We start from the raw sequence: 21,011 nt of genomic DNA on the forward strand, positions 1-21,011 counted from the left end.
AATTTTTACTCAACCCTGGGATATAGGTATATAAAATAGGTATATGTAACCTTTTACTGTTGACAAAATTTTCAGGACCCCTACATTCAGTTCTGTGACTCCATTTGGGGTCACAACCCACAGTTGAAGAAGCTTTGCACTAAGCCACCTCTAGTATTCTATTCTATAACTGTTCTCTATTCTATAGCTATTGAGAGCCTTCACCATCCTGGCTGGCGTCTTCTATACTTTCCACAAATCATAAATATCTTTTCTAAAACTTGGAGCCCAGAATTCCTATAGGTATAGTCTGTCCCGGACAGTGGGCAATGAGACCATCAATCACTTCCCTTTTTCTGGCCGCTGAGTCTCTTTTCATTCATCCTGAAATCAATTTGTTTTCCCTGCTGTTATATCATTCACTGATACTAGTGAGGTCATGGTACAGAAGACTGTCCAAACAGCTGCTACAAGAAATGCATGAGCCTATGCGAGGAGGAACTATGAGACAAGCATACTTTGGGGGAGAGGCAAGGCTTACTAAGTACGGTTAAGGGCACTTACGGCTGACACAGCTTGATTAGGTCCTGGTCCGTGGTGCCGGGTGGAAGGCCTCGAATGTACAGGTTGGTTTTACTCAACTGTTCTCCGCTATTGTTGTTGCTGCTGCTGTTGTTGCTGCTGTTTGTGCTGGGGCTGGGAGGAGCCATGGGGTGGGGAGCTGGTGCATAGGGCTGCTGCAAACAAAAAGAGTCATTAATGGACAAACACGGCCACCCCCAGCTCCCAGCTCATCAGGTCAAAGACAGCGCAAGGTGAAAGTCAACGGGCCAACACACACATGCACACACACGCTGGAGCAGACACGCACACGTCGGAGTACCTGGCATCTAGTCCTTTTCAATATGATTGTCTTGCCTTTGGCAACGAGACTGGAAAACTATGATGTACTCATAATGGGAAAAGCAGAAAGATTCAGGTTGGGAATATTATGTTTATTGGAGTTAGCCCATAATGTCTGAGGTCATCCTTCTGCAAGCATTTCAATGGTTCTCTCAGTCCTCTTCAATGATTTCTAGAATCTCTCTTCTCCTCTCCACCCCCCTCCCCACCCTCCGCCATCTTCCTTTTCTCCATTTTCTCATGCAGGCTTCTTCCTCAATCCCATTATCTCTTTTCTTCCCTCTCTAATTTCTACTCCAGTTCATGTCTTTCTTGGAATATGAACCTCTTTGATTCCATCTCAAAACAAAAGCAAACAAACAAAAAACTCCTCTTTTATTAGAAATGGTGAGATGGATCCACCATCTCTATAAAGATTTCTATACAGATTGGCATTGTATGTTGGAATGAAAAATGGAGTAGCCATCTAATGTCCAGATTCACATCCCATTTGTACCACTTTCTACTTGGGCAACCATGTTGGACAAGTTGCTTACGTATGCTGACCCTCAGTTTCCTTATCTGCAAAATGAAAGGATTGGACTGAATGACCTCTGAGGTCCATTCCCACTTTAGTTCTAAGAACACTATGATTCCATGAAGATCGTTTTTTTTTTTTAAATTCTTAATTAGATTCTTGGTCTCTTTGGTCTAGGAAACTCAGTGACAGAACTTCCTTTACCAGTGTCCATTGGCAGCTTCTCTGGAAATAATCATCTTAAAAGTTGCCTGACGCACTGATTGGTTAAGTGACTTGCCTAAGGTCACATAATAGTATGTGTCTGAAGCTGGACTTGAACCCGGGTCTTGCTGACCATAGGCCCAGCTTTCTGCCTGGCTGCTCCTCAGGATATTTAATGATGATACATATATTTATCTATGTTTAAAGAAGACACATAGAATGTATGCACTAGTTTTCTTCCAAGCCTAGCTGAGCTGCCATCTGCCACATAATCCTCTCCAACTTCCAGTGGTTAGTGGTCTCTCCCACTGAAATGTGTTCAGGTGGAACTATATAAATACTTTGTATCCCCCTCCACAGAAATAACCTGTTTGCAGGCTTTTTTTTTGTCTTTGTATTCCTGAGACTTAGCACTGTTTGTGCACAAACTTGGGTTTTAATAACTGTTTGTTGAATTCATTTGAAAGGCAGTGAAAAGTATAAAGACAGTGCAGCATTACAAAGATAAAAGTAACATGGGAGTCAGGAAGACCTGGGTTCAAATCTCACCTAAGATACATATTGCTGTAGAACCCTATTCAAGTCCCAACCTCTCAGTGCTATAGGCAAACCTTGTAAGACTGTATATCGCCAAGCAGATACTGACCTGCTTTAATAGAGATAATTTCTTTTTCTGGGAGATTGTTACATCAATGAAATAATAGTTCCATTCCCTCCATCTCAAATTTATAACTGTACCAACATAGGTCTTCATATATATATACATACATACCATGGATTCTTAACCTGGATTAAATTAACTTTAAAATATAGATATGGATATATGTTGATATATCCATACACATAGATTGGTATGCAAATAAATATAGACAGATATTGATATAGCGATAACTATGTCAACATAATTGGTTTCCTTTGTAATTCTACACATCATATTTTATACATTTAAAATATGCTTCTGAGAAAGGAAAATGATAGGCTTCCCTAGGCTGCCCAGAAAGTCAACAGCACAAAAAAGAGTAAGACCTCTGCCTTAAAATGCTCTGGCATAAAGTAGCTACTTAATACTTATTGATTGTTGATTGAGCAACTGACTAAATAATAATAAGTAACATTTATAAAGTGCTTTAAGGTTTGTTAAGCACTTCAAATATTTTCCCAATCCCTGACCTATAGGTAGACAAGGAGATAATTTTACAATCCTTCCCAATGCCTACACTCCAATCAAACGTCTTTACTGCTCTACACTTCTAGGAAGGTCTTAATGGAGGCTCTCTAAGGACAACTGCCTTGCTGCTATGGGTACTGGGCAGAGCTTTGAGGGATGAGTCTCAAGTGCCTACAATTGTCTCACTCAAAAGTTGGAACCAGGAACAACATGTAAATATCAAAAGTGGTGTGGGGAGAATATGGAGGCACTGTACATGTTCCTGAAAGTGGCTGGCTATAGGCTAGTGGTTCTGTCTCCTCAATATCAATAGAATGAGCCTCTTGCATATTGAGATGAAAGAGGATGAGTCAGTCACACACAGTCTTATGCTATGATAGGGCATGTGGTGATGTTTAGTCTGATTTCCTCAAACTCCCATGGTTACCGGTTCTAAGCCTTCATCTATGACCAAAATTTTGATTTCTAGCTGTCTATAAGTAGAGCCTTAAGTAGAAATGTGTGTTCCCAGGGAAGGAAAACAGCACCAAAAACACCCAAACTCTCATTTCTTAAGTAAGGGGGCAACATAGTCTTATGTCCTATGATAGAGATATAGAGACCCAGAAATGCCAGGGAAGTGTCCCTTCTAGGATAGGTGAGATAGGAGAGGGGGCATCTAAGCTCACCATTTGAGACCTGACCTAAGTGTTTATTCAGACTTAACTAGATGCTAAACTCTGTTCCATTCAGTCTGAAGATTTGCAAGTGTTGTCAGCACTCTGGAACAAAGCCCCAGTTACTCCACTACAGTTGGCTCTGCCTATAAGATGGTTTCATTTGGATGGTGTTCTGTCTCTTTAGGTTTTGCCAAAATATAACACAGGATCTCTCAAAACACTCTCTTCTTTCAAGCTTTTTCTATTTATGTGACAGTTTCCTTGACTTGGAGTCAGGAGAGCTGAGTTCAAAGATGGTCTCACTTGAGAATGCCTTTTCCTCTGAGATTACCATCTCTTTCTAATACACAGGAAGTTCCAAAAGTCTTATTAAGCTATTAAAGCTTAAAACTCCATTAAGAATTTTGGGATACTATGCATATATCTTCTCTATATCTAGTTATTATCTACATCTCCCTCAGGGCAGAGAATTATTATATTGTTGATTTTTATGCTTACAAAGTCCTTTTCCTAGAAAATCTCTCTGAGGTAGGTAACTCTAAGAATAGTTTTCTGTTTTACAGATGAGGAAACTGGGAGACTAAGTGGCTTTCTTGTCCACAGTCACACAGACATTGTCAATGCCAAGACTCAAATCTGAGTCCATAACCCCATCCATGACAAACAACAAGCTTTCATCATGCCACACCAGAGACAATGGGGTCCTCACCCTCCTCTTTCATCCTTTACAGTTAGATAATCCTTAGAATCTAAGTCTAAGTGCTATCATTTGCTCCAATAAAAATTCTACTTGGAATTCCACTGTCCTATTTATTCCCTGTTGCTAAATCAGTCGAGAGTCACAACACCTCAGGGCTAACTGTCTGGATCCAATGTCCTAGTCCAATGATGTCCCACTCAAATATAAATCCACCCTTACCAGTTACATAGTAACTTAGAAAACTACAAATTACCATCATCTATATTGCATTGAATTTTTGTTTTAACATTTCCCAATTACAATTTAATCTGGTTTAGCCAAGAGTTTTGTGGCCATGTGGGTGGTCCATGAGTTTGACATCTCTGAGCTAACTGATCCCCCTACATCCAGTTCCATTTGTCTTCTAAACAAGCCTTTATACTGCTCCAATATGAACTCCTTGATAACCCTACCAACATTAAGACATTGTCCTGATCAATAATCTACAATAGCTACTCATTGCCAAGCATATTTGACTGGGTTCTAAAATATAAGACCTTCTATAATCTGTCCTAACCTTCAAGATCACACTGAATCTTCATTTTCTCAAGTTCTAATAAAATAAAAAACATACTTTAACAGACAGGGTCATGGAATCATAGAATTTCAGAGTGAAGAGACTAGCAGGCATCCAGTCCCATCTGTTCGTTTTACAAGGAAGGAAAAACTTATTTCCTCATCGGTTCCTATATTTGGTGTTCCTTATCTATTTTTGGTGTGTGTGGGTGTGTGTGTGTGTGTGCGCGCACACGCGCACATGCCCATGCGTGTTGTTTGTTAGTTTGTCTTTGGTTTCCAAGGAGGCTATATGTTCTTTGATAGCTTGACAATGTCTTATCCTCAGATTTAACATGGTTCTTAGCACAATTTTATGCCAAGGCAGCCAATAAGAATTTATTAAGTGACTACAATGTGTGAGACATCACCACACTAAACGCTGGATATTCAAAGAAAGACATAGATAGTCCCTGCCTTCGAGAAGATCCCATTCTAATAGGGGAAATAATGTGAAAGAACTAGAGACAAAAAAATATATATGTAGGGAGTAAATTGAAGGTGATCTCAGGAGATAAGTCACTGGCAGCTGAAATAATTCCATGCAAGATCTGAGCTAAGTCTTGAAGGGAGCTAAGAAAGATGCTAATAAAGAATTGGTTAACTCACCAATTGACTTATTTGATTCATAATTATTATATTCATTGAAACTCAGCTCAAGGATACTCTTTTATGTGAAACATCCTCTAAAACCCCCTTCCTTCCCTAATAATCTTTCCATTTTGGGCATATTATGTATATATATATCTTATATAGAGCTATCATTTCACTCAGGAAAATGTAAACTCCCTGAAGGCAGAGATGGTTTCAATTTTGACTTTGTATGGTTGGTGTTTGACAGATGGTATGCACTTAATAAAATACTTGGTGATTGAATGAATATGCCCAGTCTAATACAGTGCTATGATTGAGCCCTGATGTCTTGTACATACCCTAACATGATACAAGTTAGACCAGATGGCATGTCAGCCTTTGAGGTCTCTTCCAGCTCATAGAGTCTGGGCTTCTGTGAGTGATACCAGTGACAGTGCTCTGGAAGAATACATATAAAGTTAGCCTTTACCCTGTAGGCTCAGGATAAAATCAGTCAGCAAAGCAGACCCTTTTGTAATTGTAGATAGAGTCCATAATGCAATCAATGCCTTCAGGACTCCATGGGTATTTATTTTTCCTCTAGAAGGATTTAAAAATTGTTCCTAAAACAACTATGATTTACATTTCTTTACAATTCAAAGTACTTTTTGGGCATGGTTATTCAATATCATGAATTGTTTTTCTTAGAAAAATAAATAGGTGCGTGTGTGTGTGTGTGTGTGTATGTGTATGTGCATGCGCATGCAGACACATATTTATAGCTCTGTCCTATGGGACCAAGCAAAAAAATTCTACTCCTTCTGACTGAGAGCCCCTGGGATACTTGAAGAGGCTCATGTCCCTTCCCCCACCTCCATGTCCTCTCTTCTGCATGTTAACCATCACAAGTTTCTCCATCAGTTCTTGTGACCTGTACTCACTTGCAAGTATGCTTGCTTATACACGTATAAACACACAAATATAGAAATGAATGTAGGATGGGATACATATTTGATTTTTAAAATTCATATACAATGATCAGATATTTTCATTTTTAAAAACTCTGCATATACAAATCTGAATATTTTGTCTTTATAAAAAACTTAAAAACATGAGTCACTTCAACTCAATAAAACGAACCTAAATGATCAGCTCTCACATTATGAGATTTTGTAAAATGGAACTTATCCATGTTCTGTTGCCCCTTTTAAAATGTCAATTTCCCCTTTTAATTCCTTCCCCTAATTTTCCTTCAGTGAGGGTTTCCCTCCAGTTCTTGATCCTATGAATTATCCCTTTGGCAATTGCCCTGTTTGCTATGACTTACAATATTCCTTAATTCTTCCATCCCACTGTTCTTACCCCCTTTGTACTGTTATGGCTTATAAACCTTTTTGATCTTCTTTCTTTCCATCTTATATGTCCCCTGTAGCTATAACCTCCTCTTTCTTTAGAGAGTCCCTTAAACTTTCCTATAATACTACCTCTTCCTAGTCAATAAGTCACAAACATTTATTAAGCACTTAGTATATTCCTCACACTGTGTTAAGTATTTGCCTAGAGTCCCAAAATGAGATAATCTGATCCAAAGCATCATTTCACAGATAAGCAAACCAAGGCCCAGAGAGGAGGTGGGACTTGTTATGGGAATACTTTCAGTGTCAGGAATAGGACCTGATCTCCTGACTCTTGATCCATCACTCACTCCAGGACCCCATGCCACTGCCACCATACAAGTCCTTTGTGGGACCGAAGGTCTCCAATAATGAATGAAGGGCTAGATCTGATGGTCTGAAGGATTCCAGTAGCACTGGGCACTTTGTAAGTTTTATGACTTACACATTGTCCTCCACCTATAACCAACTCCCAGAATCCATAATTTCTAGGCAACAAAGCAGTTGTCAGAAGATCCCCAGAATGCCTGGGAGTATACAGACCCATGATGATTTAATTAGGGAAAAATAAGCAATTAGATTTTCCTGTGTCATTTCTGCCAAAAAGAAAAGATGACCACACGAAAGCATCTTCCCCAAAATGGAACATAAATAACCTTGTATAGTTAATGGGTCACAGCAGTGCTGGCTTCTAAAACAAGGCTGCTCATCTTCCCGGACAGATCTGTTGTTTCCTTTAAGATGCGTGTGACTTCTTGTTAACTTCTTACTTTAAATCAGTTTGAACTGTCAGTAAAAAAGAAATCAAAAATACTAGGAAACTTTGACTTACTTTTCCTCAGCTTCCTCGTCTGTAAAATGGGGGTAACGATACCACCTCCCTCATGTTGTAAGGATATAATAATGTAATATAATAACCTCAAGGCATTACATAAATGTCACCTATTGCTTGCTGTAGATCCCAGGATCACGGAGCTATGATTGGAAGGGGCCTGGGAGGCCATCTAATCCAACCCCTTCCTTTCAGAATATAGAAAACCATAGGGCCCAGGTGACAGGGAGGAAGTGGCACAGCTGGAGTTAGATAAAGATGAATTTAACTGCATTGTCCATATTCTTTCTATTTTATTTTCAAGTCTAAAGTTTGGTACGAGTAATAGTGAACCCTGGTAAATACTGGAGCTGATCAAATGATATATCAAAATTATTAAGCACCTACTAAGTGCTAGACTCTGGGCCTAAGTTCTAGGGATACAAAAAAAGTCAAAAGACAGCACTTGTCCTCAAGGAGTTTACAATGTAATGACTAAGCCAATAGGAACATTCAAAGACTATGGGATGAGTTCTATTTTGAATCCTAACTTTAAACATCTTGAACTTTCTTTCTTTCCTCCCTCCCTTCCTCTTTCTTCCTTCCTTCCTTCCTCTCTCTCTGTATTGTTCTTCCTTCCTTTCTTTCTTTTTCTATCTTCATTTCCTCCCTCCTTCCCTCCTTCCCTCATTCCATCTTTCCTTCTTTCTTTCCTTCCCTCCTTCCTCCCTCTCTCTCTGTATCTTCCTTCCTTCCTTCCCTCCTTTCTCTTTCTTTCTTTTTCTATCTTCCTTTTTTCCTTCCTTCCCTCCCTCCCTCCCTCCCTCCTTCCTTCTCTCTCCATCCCTCCTTCCTTCTCTCTCCGTCCCTCCTTCCTTCCTTCCTTCCTTTCTTACCTCTAAAACTACTCTTAGCCCTTTTACAGGGGCAACTCTCCAAAGCTCTGTGTAGGTCATAGTGTCTGCCTCCAAGAAGTTTTTATTCTTGGCCTAAGCACATCATTAAGTCACTTGACAACTGACTCCAATGCCTCTACTGGAAAATGGCATTGAATGACTGATCTATATCCATCAGCTGTCTTTGAATGTCACCAACAGCTCAGAGCCAAACATATTCTACCCACTTAAAACTGACCTCTCTTTACCTACTGTCACCAAGATGTTACTGTCCTCCGTCTCATTTGCAGCAGGCTAGGCCTGACACATATTTCTATCCCTGATTCAAAACATAACTTTTTTTTTTTACAAAGAGAATTTTAAACATTTTTCCCTCCAACAATTCCCCTTGGATGGGAGTCACAAGGTCCAGATGCCAAGTGGAATGCAGTCAGTTTTATTAGCAGCATCTGGCTTTTTGGCAGCCACTTGAGGCAGTTGGGCTGGTGGTTTTGGAATGGCCTAGAAGCCTATCAAACATCCAGGCCACTCCACTGCTGATCTTCCTGATTCATTCTCCAGCTCAGTGGTATTTGTACCTTTTAATCCACTCAAGGGTAAAGCCTTGGATAAAGTTTCCCATGGGACTGATATGCCTACTTTCTTACTATCAAAAAAAAAAAGTGAATACAAACCACATTCCTGCCTTAAATCATACATTATTTAACTTACAAGATACACATGTAATCCATTGCTCTGTGGATAAGGTCGCTGTAGGCTATTGGATTCATCTCGCTGTAGCATAATTTCACTTAACCTTGTTTCCTCAGATCCCAACTTCAATGTGGACAGAAAATCGGAGATGGAACACTCTAACTACAGCTACAGGCACACCGAGCACACGTGAAGAACGAGGATCGATGTGATGATTGCTCATATAGGCAATAACAACCTGGGCTAAATAGTAATATGAAGGCTGGCTGGCAGTTTTAGTCACTGTTTTATAAACACTGTCTAGAATACTATCTTTAGCCATAGCTTTTTTAAAGCTGAGAAATGTTCTCAATACAATGGAGAATAATGGCTGCAGAATCAGCTGTGATGCTAAGTCCTGCTCTTGATGGAGTTTGCTGAAGACATACACGGCTTGTCTAGTGTCCCTGATCCTGTCCATAGCATAGACCTTGGGAACTGTATCCTTTAGCACCCTCCACTGCACTGTGAGATCTCTGAGAGCAGAGACTAGTTTATTTATTGTTGTTGGGGGTGGTTTTTTGCCTTTCTTTGTATCCCTAGTTCTTAACATATGTTTGGCACATAATAGGTACTTCATAAATGTTATTTTACTTGACTGAACTATCAAGTTGAATGTTAAAATGGTAGACATACTGAATTCACTGAATTACAGAATCTCAAAGTTTGAAGAGATCTCACTTGTCTTCTTGTCTGATACATACAAGGTTGCTTTCTACAACCTACTAAAAGAAGGCTATCAGGGAGAAGGAACCCACTACCTATATACCCTCCCAGACAGTCCAATCCAGTTGGCGATATCTCTCTTATGAAGTTCTGTCATGAAATAAGTCTAGAGGTTGTCAGTATCCTCTGATTTAGAGGAGTTCCCTCAAGCTGCCTCACTGAGATCATTTTGAAACCATGATAATAGAATTTATAATATAGGATAGGCATCCTGATATCATCCATGGACCTGGGGAATTGTAAGCTTATTCCACCCTACAGTGGAATACTGACTCAATATTGTTCATTCAACAGACAATGGGGTATCCTGACCAGGGATTTATTACTGTGGTGAGTACCCAGTGAGAAAATTCACCCTATCGGGGCAGATCAGAAGTTCTACAACTTATAATCTCAGAGAGTTGCCTGGGACCACACAATTGGAGTGTGTCAGAGGTCAGAAGAAGGCTTGGTGCACAGACTTCTTGACTTTAAGGCTGATTTCCTGTCCAGTTGCTCTCAGGGTCATAGAATTTCCATAGAAATCTAGAAATTGGGAAGCATTATGAGAAAGGGTTGCTCCATTTTTATAGAAAATAAGAGCTAAAACAATAACTGAGTACTTATAAAGCAATTCTGTGTGAACCAAAATGACTAATTTGTTACAAAGTATTTACTAATTATCATAGTTTTATATTACAGATCTGTTCACTGATTCATTTTTGCTTCAAATATTATTTCAAAATATCTTAGTGGATATTATAATCTAATGTAGTAGCATATAATTTACAAATAAACTCAATGAATTCCACTTATAGAATAAGCTACAGAAGGACTTTAAATAAAAACAACAACACAAAAACATGATATTTGGAATCCTTGAAAATTTTTACTCTTAACTTTAAGCCTTTTAAGACTAACTAAGAAAGCTTACCAAAAAACCATCACAGGCACAGCTGATATACTTAAACACAGGGGTTTGTAAACTTTAGGGCTATATTTATCACCCAAGCAGAGATAAATATTGGTTTAGCAATGATCTATCTAGAAGAGAGCTGATGATGTCATATCAAAAATGACCCTCTACCTGAAAGAAGAAACCACGATGCCTGGTTTCCTGATGAAAATCTTATTATTAACTACGTGGTATTCCTCCAACCAATTCTAAGCAGTCTTGCTGTTGGGTATGGTAGCCCATGCTCTGGGGCCACCTTGAGCTTTTTATCTGCCACTGAAATCCTACAAAATGTTCTTGGGTGACTGCTTTGTGATTTCCAGTGGTAGAAATAATTGTGAGATGAGAGTGTAGCATGAAAGGTACAGACTCAGAAGCCAGCACCTCCAGTGACTATATAGGGAGAGGTTCCCAATGAAGGTAACACCTTACTTACTGTTCAGGAAAGTGCTTTGTACTCCAGGGGTCACAATACTTTGAAGACTCATTGTTTGAGTTTTCCTTTGGAGGCAACATATTGGTTAAGGATGAAGTCCTCCATGAATCATTCTACTATTCTACTGGCCACATCAATCAGCGAAAATTATATTTACAACCACATGTTCATGCCAAGAAGTCTGTGCATGAATACTTGAGAATATCCAGGCGTGGGCATTAATTTATAAAGTCAATAATGGATAAGATGGCTATCTTTCAAAGAACTCTTAATTTCTGCATTTAACCTAAACTCTTTATCTTTCCTTTGTTTTCTGTTTTGTTTGTTTTTTATTCAAGGAAAGATGGCAATATAAAATATTGCTATAATTTTCTCTTAATTCCAATTACTTTCCATTTTATTTCCTTTTCTTTGCTTAAGGCCACTTTTATTTATTTATTCATTCATTCATTTGTTTGTTCATTGGTTTATTAATTCATTAATTCATTCATTTATCTATTCATTCATTCATTCATTTTGCAGGGCAATGAGTGTTAAGTGACTTTCCCAGGGTCACACAGCTAATAAGTGTCAAGTGTCCGAGGCTGGATTTGAACTCAGGTCCTCCTGAATCCAGGGCCAGTGCTTTATCCACTGTGCCACCTAACTTCCCCCTTAGGGTTACTTTCTAGCAAAGTCCATCTCCATAGCTCCAAAGCAATATTTGTCCATATTACTCCCCTCCTCAATAAAATGCAGTAAATCCCTAGTATCTCTAGTAGCAAATATCAAATCTTTTTTGTCATTTAAATTCCGTCACTACATGATCTCAGCCTACTTTTCTATTCCTGATAATTAAAACTATACTCCAGGGGCAACTAGTAGGTGCAGTGGATAAAGTACCAGCCCGGGATTCAGGAAGACCTGAGTTCAAATCGGATCTCAGACACTTGACACTTACTAGCTGTGTGACCCTGGGCAAGTCACTTAACCCTCATTGTCCTGGGGTGGGGGGAAGGCAACAACTATACTCCAACCCAATTGGACTCCTTATTAGTCTTCACATATGATACTCTATTTCCCATTTCCATGACTCTTAACTGGTCATCCATCTGGGATCTCTGCCTATAAGACCTAGTTCAACTGCCACCTTCTACCTTATTAAGCTTTCCTGATTTTCATCTCCACCCCCAGCTATTAGTATCTTCCTTGCAAAATTATCTGGAATCTTTTTTCTGTACATGCATACATACATGTATATATGTATATGCATGTATGTACACATAAAATGTATAATGTTTATATACATACATTTGTTTGTATATAGAGGTACTGGGGATCTTATATATAATTTATATATCTACATGTAATTCTGGATAAAAATATAGATAAATCCCTAGGACCTTACACAGCATATTACCCATAGTAGATACTTTAATAAGTTGGTTGATAGAAATCTACTGAATCTTAGACAAGATACTAAGCCAAATGGATCCTAATTTTCTTCTATTTCAGGTGTGTGTGTGTATGATTTTCCCTCTGTTAAGTTCTCTTACTTGGCCCAAATATGTGCTTTATATGATGCCAAAATCCCTAAAGGTACTCAATAAATATTGAATAATAAAAGCAAAAGCACTGTCTGGATTTTTTCCAGAAAGCCTGTTTTCTAGCCTAAATTGCAACCTGTGATATTGTCAACACATACTTTTATTTCTAACTTGACATTTATGGTAGTATTTGCCCTCCCTGCCATGGGCAACAACAAACACAGCATAAGTATTTGAAAATTGAAATCATTAAGAGGAAATCAGAATAGGATATACTAAAGTGATGCTTTTTATCACAATGAAATTAGTTGCTACACAATGGGTTTTCTTCCATAGTTATGAAAGCTCAGCTATAATGAACCATTTTCACACTCAATTTAGTAAGTGATTTTTTTTGGGGGGATAGCCTATCAGGTTCCTGGTTTTTAATGCACATTAAGAAATAAAGCCTCATGTCCCAGCCAATTCTAACCAAAAATATTGTCAGTAACAGAAAGTAAACACCAAATAACTCTGTGTTTTTTGTGATACTTTGAAGATTTTCTACCAGTTCATTATGAACTTGGCATAGGAAGAATAATAAATCAATGCAAAGTCAACAGTTAATCAATCAACAAGCATTTATTAAACACTAATTATGAGCCAGGCATTGTGCTAAATATTGAGGAGATAAATAAAGGCAAAAATGAAAACATCAACCTAATGTAATGATACTTCATTAAAAATAATAATAGAATAACACAACAGATGCAAGCTTTTGCCAATTTTGCCAAGCACTGCATAATAAGCCCTCACTTTCCTGTTTCTACTCAATTTTCAATAGTCACTCTCCTACACTTGTCTTTCCCATTGCTAAGCCAGTCTCCTATTTCATAAATGCTTCATCCTTATCCTCACCTCCCTGAGACAATCTCTTCCTTCTCCTTCCACCATTATAAGTACAAATTCTATCCCATCTTTCAAGGTCCAATTCCACTTCCATCTCTTGAATATGAAGCCTATAGTCCTCAATTATTTCACCTTCCTCTAAATTACCACATGTACCATCTCTACCACAATCTAACATTTATTTCATTCATTGTTTATGTGCATAAACATCATTTTTCCCCAGTTGGATCGTTAATGATTCAAAGGACAATGGAGAGATTCATGATGGTTCTCAGTAGATGGTTTCATTTAGCCAAGTATGAAAAAAAATGCGACATTTGGGAAATCTAACATCAGACAAAAGGAGGGGGCTCATCATGTATCAAGAGTAAGGTAATAGATAAAGAATTCTATCAACAAGCATTTATTAAGTGCCAACTACATGCCATCCACTCCATTAGGATTGTTATAGAGACAAAAAGGAAACAGCCCTTGTCCTTGATGATCCTCCTTCTTCTATACCTCCTTCTATCAGAGAAGATGTACACTATATGAAATAGTCCAGAGGAAGGCATAGAGCCTTAATGGGGGATTTATGGGAAAGAATAAACAATAAACACACAAAAAGAGAAAACTTTGGAAGGTTTGAATGCTAAGGGTCTTCCCCAATCAGGGAGATCACCAGTCTCTCATAGAATCCAATACTGAGATTGTAAACTTTCTGAGGGCAAGGATCTTGTCTTATATTTCTGTAACCTCATATGGACTCATAGCACTGAGAGCAGAGAAGATAGTCAGTGTTTGGGGATTGACTTCATTTTGGTCTTTATAGAAGAGGATGACCAACCAGCTTCAAGGCATGCCCTCTGAATGCCTTTTCATCTATGTTCTCTGGGGCCATTTTTTTACCTTTATCCACATTTCAAAATCACTAAATACAAAGGGATAACATAGATTGAGAGAAAAAGAGTGTGATGGGATTAAAAAAAAGATGTCCCCCCACTTGGGAAGACAAACTTCTTGTCTTTGCCCACCATTTATTTTCAGTAATATCTCATCTTCATTCTACCAATTTATCTCACGACAGGAGATCTCAGCGACATGTTATTCTGCTAATCTTATTTATCTGTGAACCGGAAAAGGGCAAGGGAAGGAGACAGCTATCTCATAGCAAAGCACTCAGGCAATTCAGCAAATTCATAAACAGTAACCTATATTCCATGACATAAATTAGTGTTATTACTTCATTAGCCAATTCATTCATATTTTATTGATGTTCCCAAATTAAATGGGAAAAGAACCTGGATTTTTTAAAGTCCTAAATCTATGCAACTTGAACTATAAAACACAATAATTTCCTTAAGAAGAAAACTTTAGAGTGGATATAAAAATGTGATGGCAATTAATACATGCAAAGCCATCACTTTGTCATGAAAAATGGAAGCAGAAATTCACTCAGAGAATTCCCCCGAATATATTTTCAGTGTTTATTGTGCTTTTGACCATTAGACACTCACCATAAGAATGAATTAACACCCAAGTTGAAGATGCTCTGATCCAATAACAAAAGGACCAGGTGGGCATTTTATCATTTGCAATTGTCAGTAAGTTTGGTAAAAACAAAAGCAGCTGCAAGGCATGAAGCTTACACTTTTAAATGCTTAATGCTGATATTTCTCAACATTCCTTAAGGCTTTGGGCTGCTTGGCATTGTTTCTAAGAGAATTTCATGAAAAATGGTATTGGGATATTTAACTTTCTTTTGGCTATATTGTATGCTTTTTTTCCCTTCTTCTGAAAACCAGGAGAGCCTGTGGTGTTCCAGAAGCAAGAATCTGACTCCAAATACTTAGCAGGATCATTATACTGAGTGGTCAGTCCCTGGCCCAAAAGCTCTGATATCCCAGCACATTCTCATCTCTTTTCCTTTTAGGGGGAAGTGATTGGGATTGAATGGAACAAATTAGGATGGGAGTGATTTTGCCTGAAGAGATCAAGTCTTATTGTTGTTGTTTGCTCATTTCAGTTTTGTCCGACTCTTTGTAACCCAATTTGGGTTTTTCTTGGCAGAGATACTGGAAGTGGTTTGCCATTTCCTTCTCCAGTAGGTAGAGTCTGATGAATTTTGAGCTGGAATTGACCCAAGAGGTCATTCAGTCTAGTCTCTCAACCTGAACACCTATTTTACCTAGCAAAGGCCTGAGGTCGAAGGGTTTAATGGTTTTCCCAAAGTCAGTTAAGAGGGAGAGCCTAGATTTGAACCCAGATGCTCTGACTACAAACCTAGTAATCTTTTCACTATTCTATGCTGAAATCTTTACTGTCCCTTAGAAAGGAAAACATTTTAATAAACAAGCGATTAAGGGGTGCCCAGTTTTCTTTTTTAAAAACAGCTTATTAAAATTTTATTGTTTGGTATTAACTTCATTACCTTGGCCATGAAAACTCAATGAACAAGAAATACTATCAACCTGTTTTGCTTTAAAAATGCCTTGATTATAGCTTTCTGCCTAAATTGTAATTCTGCCTTTAATATTCATTAAAAAAAAAAACAATTCATGCTATAGGTTAGCATAGAGAGGAAATGGAGTATGGAGAATAAGGTCCTCTTGGAGTAGTTAAGTGGTGCCATAGTGAATAGATCACCAGTCTTTGAAGGAGGACATGAGTTCAAATATGGTCTCTGACACTAGCTGTGTGACCTTGGACAAGTCACTTAACCCTGTTTGCCTCAGCTCAGGAAATGGCAAATGACATCAGTATCTTTACCAAAAAAACCCCAACCCAAGTGGGGTCATAAAGGGTTGAAAACGACTGAACAACAACTTAGAGTCAGGATGACCTGAGGTGGAATTCTTCTGCCTGACATGTACTAGCTGTGTGACCCTGGGCAAATCCTTTAACCTACCTCTTTGGACCCAACTTTCTGAGGTATAAAATGAAGATAACAATAGCACCAACCTCCTAAGGTTACTGTTGGGATACAATACTATGAGCTCTAGAGAGCAATTCTTTGTAGTGTGAGTGAGATATTATTAATACCTTGATGACAATATCAATTATAGGAACATTCAGGCTACAGTTCAGCCCCCAGGATCATAGGCTGAGAGCTGGAAATGACTTCAGGGACCATCTCTTCCAATTCTCCCTTTGAATAGATGAGAATACCTGGCCCAGAAAGGTGAAGGGCCTTGCCTAAGTCACCTGCATTGTAGGTTGCAGAGGTGAGACTTAAACCATCTTCCACTGACTGCAAACCCGCTGCTCTTTCCATGGTACCATACATCTTCACAAGATGCTTTTTTTTAACCCCATCATACACAGTTCCCAATTAGGCTTATTATTTTTGGTTTTCCATTTGAAATATATCACTGAATGCAAATCAATACACTTAAAACAGCAACACTAACACAAAGTGGATTCCCAAGAAGGGCAGTGTCTTTTACTAGAGCCAACCTGAACTTCTCTCCTCTCTCTAGAAATCAAACAGTACCCTCAATAAGGAAAGACATAATGGTAAAGTCCCAACCAATTACCATGGGGCCCCAGCCATGAGTTTCTTAGGCCAGGCAGAAAAGGAACTTGACTGAGGGCAAGGGAGAAATTCAAAATAGTAGGGTCAATGGGTGCCCTTGGACTACAGAGGCACTGTTGTGAAGGAGGAAAGGAAGGAAGGAAGGAAGGAAGGAAGGAAGGAAGGAAGGAAGGAAGGAAGGAAGGAAGGAAGGAAGGAAGGAAGGAAGGAAGGAAGGAAGGAAGGAAGGAAGGAAGGAAGGAAGGAAGGAAGGAAGGAAGGAAGGAAGGAAGGAAGGAAGAGGGAGGGAGGAGGAAGGGAGGAAGGGTAGAAAAAACAAATGAAGGATAGAAGAAACAAAGGAAAGAAGGAAGGAATAAGCATTTATTATGCACCTTGTATGTGCCAGGTACTATAAGTGCTTTAGAAATATTATCTCATATGAGCTTCACAGAGCAGATCTCAAACAGTACTACAAAATAGTAATCACCAACATTGTTTGATACTGGTTAAAAACTGGAAATATTTTGACAGGCTAAATAGCCAAAAAAGAATTATGAAAGGAAATATTGTATTCTTCATTCTAGCCAAACTTGGCATTAGAAAATTAATTGAAAACACAAAAGCAAAAGATCCCTTTACACCACACAACCTAGAGAATGTAGACTTATTCTGCAACTAGGCCTGAGATAGACCCAGCCTGGATTTGAATTCCTAGTTTCCTAATTACAGATTATATAAAGGCAGGGAGATCAGTAAAAAAAAAAAATAGGAGTGGTGAAATTAAAAAATAAAATCAGAGATCACATAACTCGAAAGGATTTGGCATTTTTGAAAGTGTTGGCTCTCAGATTCAGTGAACCCATGCAATTCTTCCAGGTGAGGAGCTCACCTGCCCGCAGGTGATGACTGATGGCACGCATCTAGGCTGAAACAGAAGGCTTGGATGCTGAGGTCCTGGAAGGTGGACAGGCACACAGACACAGCTCTCAACACCATGGGAAGGGGGAAGTGGTAGGAGTGGTCAATGTCTCCAGAACTGCCAAAGATAAATTCAAGGGTGCCAGAAAGGAGGGAAACCGCTAGCCCACAAGGAGCAGTGCCTGTCAATTGCTTATTACTTGGGAGGTAGAAGGGTTGAACCAAGAAGAGAATGGGTTATTTAGTGTAGAACAAATGTGTGAACCAAGCCAGAGGAATGTGTGTGTGTGTGTGTGTGTTGTGCAAAGAGACCCAAACACTGCTGAGGGCTCAGAGTGTCTCCTGTAGTGTTGCTCTTGGGTATCCTCCCTGGTGTCATCATGGCAGTGTGTGGGAGTGCTTGCAGGTGTTGGTCTTGGGGGCAGGCCAGGCCATGGTTCCTGTTGCTACAGAGCCCACACGCACAGCATAGAGCTGACTTCAGAGCAGGTAAGGAAATGGTGACATTACAACCAGTCTTGGACCTTGTCTCTGAATTGCATCAGCTCAGTTGAAACTCCCTTCCTTACAATTGAATGATTCACCCTCATGAATATTTTTTGAAGTAGCTTCTATATGCAAGGTATAGTGTAAGCAAGAAGACAAAATAGTTTCTGCCTTCAAGGAGCTTACACTCCACAGGAGAAATCCAGCAAGAAAATGTATATAAATAGTGTGAGTGAAATTAAGGAATGAGAGAACCCAACTTTGGGCTGGACAGGAGTGAAGGTTAGGAATGGCAGTTGAATTGAGCAGGTGAGGAAGGAGGATAAGAATTCTGAGAGGTAGAGGTTAAGGCAGAGTTCCTGTGATGCTTGTACAAAAGGACAGTAGTGAGAGATGAAGAATCAAGTTCTGAAAGTGGCTGGTATTCCAATTTAACTGGAATGCGCCAACAGTTGGTGCCTCCTTTCTTCCCCTAAACTTCAAAGTGGGTGGGGGTAGGGAAGGGAATAGGCATTTATCCAGGGCCTACTGTGTGCCAAGCTCTATGCTATGTGCTTTACAAATATTATCTCATTTGGTCATCACGATAACTCTGAGTGGTAGGTGCTGTTATAATTTCCAAAGTTATTGATTGTTATGTGTTTTGTGTGTATGGTGCAGTGGATAGAGCACTAGGTATGGAATCAGGAAGACTTGAGTTCAAATCAGGCCATAGACACTAGCTATACGACTATGGGCGAATCACTCAACCTCTTTGCCTCAGTTTCCTTATTTGTAAAATGAGGATAATAACAGCATCTATCTCCCAGGATTGTTGTGGAGATCAAATGAGATAATAATTGTAAAGTACTTAATAACAGTGCCTGGCACTATGGGAATGATAATTATTATGATTATAATTATTCTTATTTACACACATCTCCTCCTTTAGACTGTAAGTTCCTTCGGAAGGAATGGTTTTCTCTTTCTGTCCCCAGCATTTCAGCACAGTGTATGACACACAGTAAGCACTTAAGAGCCATATGATTGTTTGATCAACTGTTTGAAGACATACTGGAAACACAGGAACAGAACACCCTAAATCAAGAGCTAAGAGGGACATCAGAGACCAGCTCTTCTTATGCCATCATTTTCCAGGTGAGGAAACCTAAGACCAGGGAGGTTAATGACTTGACAAAGATTACATCGGATGTAGGTAGGATCCAGATTGCGGTGGGCATTAAATACCAGAAATTTATGCCTTGCTTAGCTCCAGTACTCACCCAAATTTCCCCACTCTGTAGCTGAATTAACAGAGGATGACTTGGGTTTCAAGACAGAACAAAAAATGAAAGAAGAAACTGACCACGTACACTTTTGTTTACCAAACTAGCTATAGTCACCCAACAAGGCTCCTATCAATTGACCCATTTTAAAGATATTGATCAGTTGAGGATTCCATCTTTGCCAATCAAAGCATTAACCTGACAAGCCTCATACACCTTCAGAAACTTTAATGCTTTAGATAAATGTGAAAAGTTCTTATTCTAGCAGGGACCATGCCTTGCTTCTTCAGAGAAAAACAATTATTTTCCATAGAGTAGTTAATCAGTTGCATGCTGGAACAGGGTTCTTATTCTATGCCTGACACTACAACCTGAGACCCACGGAGGCATGAGATTCAGTCTGAGCCCATATTGACCAGGAGGCATCATCATTCAAAAGACGAAAGTCTCCCAGCAGTTTTAAATGTAGCCGTATCATCCTGCCACAGAGAATCCATAGCTTGACTTCTGCCAGCTGAAGATGCATCACTTTTTACTTATTCTGACTTTCCTAGTCATTAATTTCAATCAGTAATAATGCCTCTGACAAGATCTGTTAGATTCATGTGTTAGCAATAGTGGAAAAAAATAGATGCAGAATTTGTCTTCATCCCTTACTCCAGCTTGGCAACTAAGCCCCAATCCTTTAGCATTTCACAGAAACGGTTATAACAAACACCATCTCCATTTTGAGAGAGCTTTCTTCCGGGGAGGGGCTAGAGAATGAGAAAAACCATTGTATGCTTTATTTTTTTTTCCCCTCTGAGCTACTGATCGAAACTCTGTCAGCTCAAATGAAGACAGGCCCTTGCTTACAAATGGAATGAAAATGAAAGCAGAGAACCTCAGGAAGTTATGTCCGGAGATGATATGCTGGTTTGGAATGAAACCAAGAACCCAGGAATCTATCGTTTCTGTGTGTTCTGCATAAGTTTTCTCATTGAATCAGACTAAAACTTCTTTTAAAATAATCATCGTGGGGGGAGGGGGAATAGAAGCATCATCCACATCTTAAGATGGCAAATGTGTCCATTTCATAAATTAGAATTTTAAATGAACAGTCTCTCCAGAAGAAGAAAGAAGTGAACATTTATCTTTCTCGTCAGACACACATTTCCCCACCCCCACTTCCAGGCCTGTCATTTTATTCTCCTGGGAGAGTCTCCA

At 39.1% G+C, this 21,011-nt stretch overlaps 1 protein-coding gene across 3 annotated transcripts in view; it reads right to left on the reverse strand.

Moving 5' to 3' along the window:
- RBMS3 (RNA binding motif single stranded interacting protein 3) overlaps positions 1-21,011 on the reverse strand; it is a 1,425,793-nt gene that overhangs the window by 561,106 nt on the left and 843,676 nt on the right. For all 3 annotated transcript variants that reach the window (XM_043965565.1, XM_043965567.1, XM_043965566.1), the window contains one exon: positions 544-716. In XM_043965565.1, the coding sequence (XP_043821500.1) occupies positions 544-716 (173 nt within the window). The remainder of the gene's footprint in view (positions 1-543; positions 717-21,011) is intronic.

The sequence above is a fragment of the Dromiciops gliroides genome, chromosome 5 (genome assembly GCF_019393635.1).
Source record: "Dromiciops gliroides isolate mDroGli1 chromosome 5, mDroGli1.pri, whole genome shotgun sequence".
In the NCBI taxonomy this organism is placed as follows: domain Eukaryota; kingdom Metazoa; phylum Chordata; class Mammalia; order Microbiotheria; family Microbiotheriidae; genus Dromiciops; species Dromiciops gliroides.